We start from the raw sequence: 9,149 nt of genomic DNA, 5'->3' as shown, positions 1-9,149 counted from the left end.
TTCTAGAGCTTTTGCAGAGAAATAATCGTCGAGAGTGTTATGGTAAAAACCGCTACTGAGTCACCAACACAATATTTGAACAATAATGGTATTTTTCTTCATCTCTATTTCCATATCTCAACGTATTATCGTCTACTTTTATATCGTTGTAAACGGATCGTTTCAAGTGCCGCGCAGTTGTTGGCCAGTTTACTTGTTTGCTACTGACTCATTCGCCTTTAATAATCTTTCCGTGTAACTATTTTTCTAATCAATCTTCAAGTTACATAGCGGCGGAATGAATCACAATTCGTGGAAAACTTGAAAAGGCAATAAAACGTGCCTTTGTGTTCAACCCTACGATCCCGTTTCCAGCCCGTGAAAAATCAACTTATCAAAACGACGCTGAGCTGCCACGTGCAATTTTTGGTTTGGGAACGATGATACGCAGACAAGAAGCCACGCCCCACGAGTTGTATACAAATGCGGACTACAAGTACTTGAGGACGTCGGAAAAGACCTCACACACGGTTATGTGACTCTTGGTGCAAGTGGCATTCAAATTAATCGGCCCGATTAGTAAGCGACACTAGGCGTAATTACGAACATGACGTTTTTGGAGATCTGGATCCGCCAATTTTGGCAATCCTTTGTTAAATGGATCTTTCGCATCTATTACCAGCGAGTTGATGACAAATCGAAACGAATTTCGTCTAATTCGTCACCCCGGCCGACCAGCGTCAATTACCATTTTACCCGCCAATGCAACTACAAGTGTGGATTCTGTTTTCACACGGCCAAATCGAGTTTCGTTTTACCTCTGGAAGAAGCCATGCGAGGACTCCGGCTCCTCCATGAAGCAGGTAAGAATGAGCTGGTCATATTTCAATGATTGATTTCTCTATTGTTTAATTCGTACCTTTACGCAGGAATGGAAAAGATCAACTTCTCGGGTGGAGAGCCGTTTATTCATCAGAAAGGCCGCTATTTGGGCCAGCTCGTTCAATTCTGCAAGCGGGAACTGGGACTGGCCAGCGTCAGTATCGTCAGCAATGGCAGCCTCATCACCGAAGACTGGTTCATTCGATTCGGTGAATATCTCGACATTTTGGCCGTTTCTTGCGACAGTTTTAAGGCCGAGACCAATCATTTGATTGGCCGTCACCGGAATGGCAACAAAATTCAAACCGGTGACGAAGGAAGCGAACACCTGGAAAGTTTGGAACGGGTGAGAGGCTGGTGTCGGGATTATCGAGTCGCATTCAAAATTAATTCCGTCATTAATGTTCATAATGTCGACGAGGACATGAACAGTCAGATCCATCAACTGAATCCCGTCCGCTGGAAAGTAAGAAAATCATTTTTTTTTTAAATAAGCATGTCATGAAATGATTATAAAGAATAATTATTTACAGGTGTTCCAATGTTTGCTTATCGGCGGAGAAAATCAAGGTGAAGAGGCTTTACGCAACGCGGAGAAATTGGTAATTTCAGATCAACAGTTTGAGACTTTTCTCCAGCGTCATTCGGGCGTGGCTTGTTTGGTTCCCGAATCCAATATCAAAGTACGTAAATAACTTTTTTAAATTCTTGATTATTTTAAATTCTAATTCAATGTGCTGTTATTTTTAGATGCGCAATTCTTATTTGATTCTTGATGAAAGGGTAAAAGTGTTATTGAAGCATAAAACATTGGATTAAATTAACATAATTTGTTCATTTTAAATTTTCAGATGAGATTCCTTGATTGTACAAACGGGCAAAAGACTCCATCGCCGTCCCTGCTGGACGTCGGTGTAGAAGCGGCCATCCACTGGAGTGGTTTTGACGAAGAAATGTTCTTCCAGCGTGGAGGCAAATATACTTGGAGTAAGTCCGATATGTCTCCATCTCTGTTAGAGTGGTGAAATCGATGACATCGTAAACGTCTGACACTTAACAAATTTCCACTTAGCCAAAGATTTTTCTTTTAAAAAAGAATGTGTACCTCTTTCTTTTCTAAGAAATACAAAATGACTGCAATCGTACAATCTTTTGAGTTTAAAAAACAGAAAGAAAAATGAATAGGGTTGCCTAAAAAGTCAATGAAAGGATATCCATTAAGGTACCATAATTCCTGAAATCAAATTATCATACCTACTTATTTTGTTTTTCAAACGATGTCCCATTTAGAAAAAAATTTTACCAAATAGATTCAGATCCCTTATATTTTCAAGTTTGACGCTGGGACTAGCATGCGTTGGAATAGATGATAATTGCGGATCACTTAAGGGAAAATAAGGAAATTGGGCTGTGTATCAAGCGAGATTGCATATGGCTCATTTCAGTCACTTATCAAATTACGTATGGCCGATGGAAAGATGAGTGCCGTGACGTGTCGTTTACTTTTGAAAAGAGACTAATTCTTTGTATTCTGTATTCTGTTGAAGACATTTTTTTTCCTAGGATTTATTTCTTTAAATTATCTACAATCATAACTTTGATCATAACATTTTGTATTCGTGAAATTGGCACGGCAACCAGTCCGTGCGAGGGGGAGTGAATTTTATGAATTTGGGTAGTTTTTCACCATTATTTTGATACGAATAAATTGGTTATTACCGTGTCTTTGGGCTACTGACCGAGATTCTCTTCAATCTCTTGTATCTGTGATTTCGTAAATGCGTTTGCCGTTTGCATATTCAAAAAGTTTTTGCCGCGTGTAACGTTTTGCATTCTTTTTGAATAGCAGAACGCAGAACGGCTCATAGATGGCGTTATCGACGGAAGTAAAAATAAATAAAAACAAACCGGGATTGTTTTGACGGTTGTGAGAACTTCGTACATTCAGATCTAACTTTTAATCCTATCAACTCTAACTATAATTATTCTGAATACAGCATGTCATCTCGTAACTCGCGACGAGGTTCTCCACTTGAGGTTGGTCGTTAAGATATCAGATCTCATTTCCCCAAGTCAAAAGTGGAAGTCTAGTGGAACTGAAGAATTTTGAATAACTCTTTTTTTTTATTTGAAATCATCCTATTAGTTAGATGCTGGGGGATATGATTCCAGTTATGAAGGAGATGAAGAGGAAAACAAAAGGAAAAAAAGAAAGAAGGATTGGGTTGTGAAAGAAAAACCAAAAAGTGAAGGTAATGTGTATTAGTTTTTTAATGCAGTAGACTGTCTCACAAACTTTTACTCTGAATACATTTTTAAAATAACAGGTTTAGTTTCCAAATCTGCTTTCACTGAGCAATATGCACAAGAAGCCAGACGAAGTATGCAATCACAATTGAGGGGGTTAACGGCTTACGACAGGCACAAGCTTCTCATCAACGAATACTACCTCTCCATACCTGGAGGAGCTGATATGCTGAAACGTGACAAGTATGTGAAATATTCTTCTTCTTACCCAAACAAGTTAATTGCAGTAATTTTTTACTCATTACTCAAGGACAAGAGATAAAAGAGATTTTGACATCATCAAAGAGAATCATCAATTTTTGTGGGAAGAAGACGACACGATCGACACCTGGGGAAAACAGATAGCCAAAAAGTACCACGACAAGCTTTTCAAAGAATACTGTATTTGTGACCTCAGAAGATACAAGGAAAACAAGGTATACTGAAATGAAAATCTCGAATTATTCAAAATATGTATTTTATTATTTCATCCGCTAGGTTGGCATTCGATGGAGAGTTGAAAAGGAGGTCGTCACGGGTAAAGGGCAATTCAGTTGCGGAGAACAGAATTGCCCAGAAAAGGCTAACTTGAGGACTTGGGAGATTAATTTTGCCTACGTGGAACATGGAGTGAGAAAGAATTCGCTAGTAAAAATTCGTAAGTTACACACCAAAAGTATTTCAAAATTTCTTTCGATTTAATTTGCAACTTTAATTTGAAGGTTTGTGTAACGATTGTTCACATAATCTTAATTTCCATCACAAGAGGAAAGAAGTTACAAAGAAGAAGAAAATCAAGAAGGAAACGAAGAGTAAGCGATCATCGAAGGATCGAAGAAAGAGTGAAGGTGAGCCAAGCACCGAGGAACCGGCTCCGGGAACCAGTAAAGATGGCGTGACTGAAGCTGGCGAGCCATCTTCTGCTAATCCTGGTAAAACTCAAGAACTGAGCGACAGTACAGATATTTGGCGCGAGGGTCAACAGACAACCGAAGACAAATCACGCGACGACGAGTTTGAAGAGTTTTTAGAAGATTTGTTTCTTTGAAACACAATATACTTGACGATCTCGAACAAACTTGAATGATTTTAATCGATAATTTTCAGTTGAAAGGGTTACATACGTCCAGCATACGTCGGGCCGTGCAGGTACGTGATGTATCCTTTTAACACTTCCTATATGTTCAAATAATTAATATTTCAATGGTGTTTCAATGAACATTATTTGTAAATTTAAAATTTTTGATAATATGATTGAATCCTTAATCCACCTAAATATCAATTATGTTTATGGCCTGTGCAAAGGTCATGAAACTGGTTTGCGTATGATGTCGAGCAGATGACACATTATATAAAGCCGTCGGTTAGTCATCATAGATACTTATCCATTGTCTGGCGAATAAATGGCTAATCCGAAAGATTTCACAGAGACCGAAAACACTGAAGACTCCGAAATCCCAGAGGTCTCCGAGGAGGACGAAAGTGATGTAGAAACAGAATCGGAGAATCCTGAAGTGGAAGATGATCAGCAGGAATCGCACTGCAGCACATATGGCTGTCGTTATTTTCTCCTAACGGTAGCGCTAATTTACTTCGGCATTATTGGTATGGCTTGGTTTTTCATGTACTTGGGCAGATTTTCCATTCTACGAGGATTTCAACATGTTACGAACACATTCAATTCGACTTTCTCTTTTGAAAATTTGACAACAGCTGGACGTGATCCGCCTGCCTAAACTGTCGGCATCGAAAGACATCAGGAAGAAGGATATATTAACACCGATTTCCCTTCCCTGTTGGTATTAAACGATTCATTCAATTGTTACGTCAACGTAGCTAATAAAACACAAATTTGCAGTTCTTATTTTCGCTTATTTTATTTTTTTTTAATGGCTCTTTCCCTCCACCCACTCCCTCCATCGTTTTTTGAAACTCGAGACATAGCCAGAGGATTCGGTTGTAAAATGTTACAAACTGCTGAGTGCTGACTTAAACAGCAAAACAAGGTAGCATATTTCACTGTTGATTTCTAGTTCTTCAAATTACTATATTGTGCGTCGCTTCGTGTTTCAGTGTTTCCACAACATTCTATAAAACAATTGATGATCGTCGAAGGTCACGAGCCATTGATCACGTGATTTAGTCGACCAATCACCCTGTAATCTCTTCAAACGTTAGCCTATTGCATCTTTTGAAAAATTTCAGTTTAAAAAAAAACGATTATGTAAATTTAGAATAGATTTTTTTACTTTTCTCATTCCTAACATTTTTTCTTTAATACTATTATTTTTGGTTTAACCGTTTAAGTTACAAATTAAAAATTTACCCACCAGGGTTGGACTTGACTTGAAGTACAGTCGACATCGTCAGTTCGACTTTGGCAGCCAACGTATCTGAACGTCTCTGTACGTCTCTGTTTCTTAAACCACGCTTCCGTAATCTTCATTCACGGTGATTTTGTAGGTAATTGATGATTTTGAGTGGGTGTTTTCTTAATTTTAAGTACAGTATTAACCTGCTATAAACAAACAAACGCAAATTTATTTACAAAATGAAATGAGAAACAGCTTAAATCAATTATCTATGAGTCATCAGCGCCATGTGCTCCATTGCAACTGTTCATATTGCATCGTTTCATAATGTAACTGCATTTTTTTTAATTTTTATTTGGAAGATTGTTTTAGGAAAAGAGTTGACAAGAGAGACTTCAAATATTCATTTCCACCATGGGCCGAGTTAATAAAAAGAAATTGTCTGAAGATTCTGAACCTGAGGAAGTCAGTGTAGTGGAGCCAGAATACGAAGTTGAAAAAGTTGTGGATAGAAGGTAAGCTAGCTTACTTGCAGATTGCTTTTCTTGATAAGAAAATAACCATCTTATTTTATAATTATTCTAGAGAAATTCAAGGGAAGGTGGAGTACCTCTTGAAATGGAAAGGTTATGAAGATGAAGAGAACACCTGGGAGCCTGTCGATGCATTAGATTGCCATGAATTAATTGCTGAATTTGAAAAAAAGAGAAAAGAAAAATTGGACCAACCCAAAAAGAAAACAGAAGGTACCATCAAGGAAAATAAACGTTCAACATCCATCAAAGACAAACCAGCAAAAGTGAAGGCAGCTGGAAAGAAAAAAGACCAAGAGGTTAGATTAATAGTGTTCAATTTTTCATTCATTTAAGGGGAAATTCTTGTTTGATGTAAAGAACTTGATGTAATAGGACCAACCCCAACCACCACGTGGAGTCGAACTCGGCCTTGAGGCTGAGGCGATTTTAGGCTTAACCGATACTTATGATGACGACGAGCCTGGTGAACTTCATTTCCTCATCAGATGGTTAGCTCTTCTCGTTTCTGCTTTTAATAATTTTCTATCCCAGCTTATCAAATGTTTCATTGAATTTACTAACATGGTTTCAAATCTTATAGGAAAGATCAAGATGTTCCTGAATTTGTTCCTGCTGAAAAAGCATATGTTTTATTTCCTCAAATGGTCATCAAATTCTACGAAAGCAAACTTATTTGGGGTGAAAAAAAAAATTAAAAGTAAGACGAATGCTTACAAAAATAATTCCCCTTTTATTTTAATCTTCAAAAATGCACGAACGTGCAATGCCATGTTTAAGAAGAATGAGCTGGTTGATAGATCCTGATCTTACTGCCCACTCCAGAAACACAGATCCTTTTTCTTCCTTCTCTATTGTTTAGCCCTCCACATCTTTCTCTTTATCAACCATATCTTAGTATTATCTAGCAAGTGATGAAACAGCTTTTATGTTCATTATACTCATTTGTCTTTGAAGCTAGAGTAAATCGATGTTTTTTAGCGCTAGGTTCACAGAACCAGAAATAAAACGGATGTCTTATAACTTGTTTTTGAATTGTCAACACCTTTCATATTATTCTTAAACTCACATTTTATTAGAACTGAAGACAAATTAGAAGTCACCATGCCATCAGCACAAGAGGTAAGTATGATTTAGATCTGTTTCAAAAGTAAAATGTCTTAATAAAACAGTATAGGTTAATCCCTCCAACATCCTTCCATCGACATATTAACTTCCTCCAATGCAGAATTAAAAAGAAAAAAAAAATAATTGTCATTTTCCGGACGAAATGTAAGCTTAAAGGTAAGTAAAATGTTGCAGAATTAAGGAAGAAAGCAGCATTTCTGATGTTTGTACACAAAGTTAATTATCAGTTCTCAAATGTTGTTATTCTTTCGGCCATGCATACAGATTGAATGCCGTTTTATTTATTACCTTTGGTTCATCAGTTTCAAACAGTTTATAGGTTTCAGCTGTGCAATTTTAATTTCCACGTAACTACTGCACGCAAACTGCAAGATAAAGACTTGAACGAGTAGAAAAGAGATAGTAGCTCTTGCCAGTGCGGAAGTCCGGGATAAGTATTGGTTTTAAAATGTTCGCTTCATGTCGGATAAACTAACTATTGTTCTGTCTCGAATCGGCTAGTTGTCACTCAATTTTCCACAGGAATTTCGACGTTTGCTCGTGGGCGAAGAGAATGAGAGGCCCTCCGTAATAACGCGGAACTTTTAAATCTATTCTACAAAGCTGCTGAGTGTTAGTCGTTCGTCGAAGAGCTATCGCCACTGGAAATGGAGCAAGCTGAAATGGGTAGCGCGCGCGCTCGGCCGATTTCTCGATTTGCACATGTAGCCTACATCATAAGTGCACTGAACCGATTTAAAAGCAGTTGGACTGCAAATGGCTCTCGATTTAATTCACGCTAAGGTTGAGATGTTTTTATTAATTCATGTCCTTTCGGTCGAATGCTAATAGCCTTGCATTTCTGTTTTTTGCTAAAATTAGGACAAACGTGATTTGGTGACGGGATTGAAAACTCGCACCAAAGCTGGCAGACCAAACAATGAAACAATGAATCAAGTGTGTGAAACACATTAAAAAAAAAACTGATTAATCATAGGCAATCTATTATGATAAATACTGTTTCTTTGTAGATGCGCGATTCTTTTCCGTTTCTGAATTAAAGGGCAATAATTCGTTGACAACATTGAACAAAAAGGGTTGACTTTACATTCATTTGTTAACAATTTGGCGTTAAATGCACTGACATCATTGAAAGCAGGACGGAAGCGATCAAATTTATTTTGTTTATGCTAAGATCTAGTTGGTACGACTTCCTCTAACAATCCTGTATTCAAAACTAAATTCATTACTGTTAACAGTAACTAATTCTGGTGTAACCTATCATGCTTTGGCTGCCATAACTAGATATCAGTTCTAATGTGTTTATATACAAGCTATTTGCTTTTGGTTGTCTTGCTACTTTCTTGCAAACAAATTAAGTTTAAATCAAAAGCCAACATAATATTTTCTTTCTAAATGTTTCAGGAGTCGAGGTATTTTTGTAACTGAGTACTTAGCCTTACTGCAGCTGAAAAGGAAGGATTTTACGCAGATTGATGGGTCACTTGAAATCATTTGGTAAAGTTTTCTTTCCCTTAACCATTATCGTGATACAAGTGATCTAGGTATTGATGTGGATACCGCTGTTACCTTTTTCGCAATTGCATTCCGACTTAAAGGTGTTCTAAATAATTGGTGTAAAATGGAAGCATCTTCTTTGACACTCCGATTTCCAATTGGTGTGATTATTATTTTATCAAAAACTTCCTGTATCAACAGCACAAACCCATTTTTTTTCTGCTTCTAAGTTGAATGCAATTTCTTCATCTAATATAGATGAACATGAAAATCGCTAAAAGCTGAAAAATAGTCATCGACTGGAATTACGTTATTTTATACCTAAAAAAGTCAAAACGTATTCATAGAAAAATCATTTCCGTGTCGTATGATATTTTCTTAGAGTAAGTTTCCTGTTGAACAATGTTTTCTATTTCATGAAAATTGATCCGTTATTGTGGTATTTGACTTATTGTTGGATGAAAATGTTCTTTGGATGAAAAGTAAAATTGTCAGCTACCTGCGTTAGCAAGGTACCCGAAGGGAAGTTTTT

At 37.2% G+C, this 9,149-nt stretch overlaps 3 protein-coding genes and 1 long non-coding RNA gene across 7 annotated transcripts; all 4 read left to right on the top strand.

The window, feature by feature from the left end:
- The first annotated feature begins 61 nt into the window (after nucleotides 1–61).
- On the top strand, nucleotides 62–2,000 carry LOC124315442 (radical S-adenosyl methionine domain-containing protein 2-like). Its single transcript, XM_046781116.1, has 5 exons — nucleotides 62–842; nucleotides 909–1,327; nucleotides 1,395–1,544; nucleotides 1,612–1,644; nucleotides 1,713–2,000. Exons 1-5 carry the CDS (start codon nucleotides 587–589, stop codon nucleotides 1,884–1,886), a joined length of 1,032 nt encoding a protein of 343 aa, XP_046637072.1. The 5' UTR covers nucleotides 62–586; the 3' UTR covers nucleotides 1,887–2,000.
- A 749-nt stretch (nucleotides 2,001–2,749) lies between these two features.
- LOC124315476 (protein FRA10AC1-like) lies at nucleotides 2,750–4,417 on the top strand. Its single transcript, XM_046781177.1, has 6 exons — nucleotides 2,750–2,898; nucleotides 3,008–3,113; nucleotides 3,189–3,351; nucleotides 3,419–3,584; nucleotides 3,646–3,805; nucleotides 3,870–4,417. Exons 1-6 carry the CDS (start codon nucleotides 2,860–2,862, stop codon nucleotides 4,193–4,195), a joined length of 960 nt encoding a protein of 319 aa, XP_046637133.1. The 5' UTR covers nucleotides 2,750–2,859; the 3' UTR covers nucleotides 4,196–4,417.
- A 1,063-nt stretch (nucleotides 4,418–5,480) lies between these two features.
- On the top strand, nucleotides 5,481–7,015 carry LOC124315619 (chromobox protein homolog 1-like). Of its 3 annotated transcripts, none has more exons than XM_046781407.1 (5): nucleotides 5,481–5,610; nucleotides 5,822–5,974; nucleotides 6,045–6,291; nucleotides 6,368–6,483; nucleotides 6,576–7,015. In XM_046781407.1, the coding sequence occupies exons 2-5, from the start codon at nucleotides 5,874–5,876 to the stop codon at nucleotides 6,688–6,690; spliced, it is 579 nt and encodes a 192-aa protein (XP_046637363.1). In that variant the 5' UTR covers nucleotides 5,481–5,610; nucleotides 5,822–5,873; the 3' UTR covers nucleotides 6,691–7,015. The 3 variants fall into 3 exon arrangements, with proteins under 3 accessions (XP_046637363.1, XP_046637362.1, XP_046637364.1); XM_046781406.1 differs by having other exon boundaries at nucleotides 5,507–5,610; nucleotides 5,818–5,974; XM_046781408.1 differs by having other exon boundaries at nucleotides 5,511–5,610; nucleotides 5,797–5,974.
- An 835-nt stretch (nucleotides 7,016–7,850) lies between these two features.
- Nucleotides 7,851–9,048, top strand: LOC124315801. Of its 2 annotated transcripts, XR_006911697.1 has the most exons (4): nucleotides 7,851–7,903; nucleotides 7,982–8,056; nucleotides 8,131–8,303; nucleotides 8,525–9,048. It is a non-coding gene; the product is annotated as an uncharacterized LOC124315801 (long non-coding RNA). The 2 variants fall into 2 exon arrangements; XR_006911696.1 differs by having other exon boundaries at nucleotides 8,131–9,048.
- Nucleotides 9,049–9,149: the final 101 nt, after the last annotated feature.

The sequence above is a fragment of the Daphnia pulicaria genome, chromosome 11, assembly GCF_021234035.1.
Source record: "Daphnia pulicaria isolate SC F1-1A chromosome 11, SC_F0-13Bv2, whole genome shotgun sequence".
Taxonomy (NCBI): domain Eukaryota; kingdom Metazoa; phylum Arthropoda; class Branchiopoda; order Diplostraca; family Daphniidae; genus Daphnia; species Daphnia pulicaria.
Note: the sequence above shows the minus strand (reverse complement) of the source record. Positions and strands in the feature narration are given on the sequence as shown.

Excerpts from the sequence above, each read along its gene's own strand:
- LOC124315476 (XM_046781177.1), top strand. The coding sequence starts at position 2,860 with ATGTCATCTCGTAACTCGCGACGAGGTTCTCCACTTGAG. Across the intron at positions 3,352-3,418 it reads GATATGCTGAAACGTGACAA|GACAAGAGATAAAAGAGATT; the intron begins GTATGTGAAATA and ends TCATTACTCAAG. Across the intron at positions 3,585-3,645 it reads GAAGATACAAGGAAAACAAG|GTTGGCATTCGATGGAGAGT; the intron begins GTATACTGAAAT and ends TTCATCCGCTAG.
- LOC124315442 (XM_046781116.1), top strand. The coding sequence starts at position 587 with ATGACGTTTTTGGAGATCTGGATCCGCCAATTTTGGCAATCCTTTGTT. Across the intron at positions 1,328-1,394 it reads TGAATCCCGTCCGCTGGAAA|GTGTTCCAATGTTTGCTTAT; the intron begins GTAAGAAAATCA and ends AATTATTTACAG. Across the intron at positions 1,545-1,611 it reads TTCCCGAATCCAATATCAAA|ATGCGCAATTCTTATTTGAT; the intron begins GTACGTAAATAA and ends TGTTATTTTTAG.
- LOC124315619 (XM_046781407.1), top strand. The coding sequence starts at position 5,874 with ATGGGCCGAGTTAATAAAAAGAAATTGTCTGAAGATTCTGAACCTGAG. Across the intron at positions 6,292-6,367 it reads GAAAGAAAAAAGACCAAGAG|GACCAACCCCAACCACCACG; the intron begins GTTAGATTAATA and ends TTGATGTAATAG. Across the intron at positions 6,484-6,575 it reads CTTCATTTCCTCATCAGATG|GAAAGATCAAGATGTTCCTG; the intron begins GTTAGCTCTTCT and ends CAAATCTTATAG.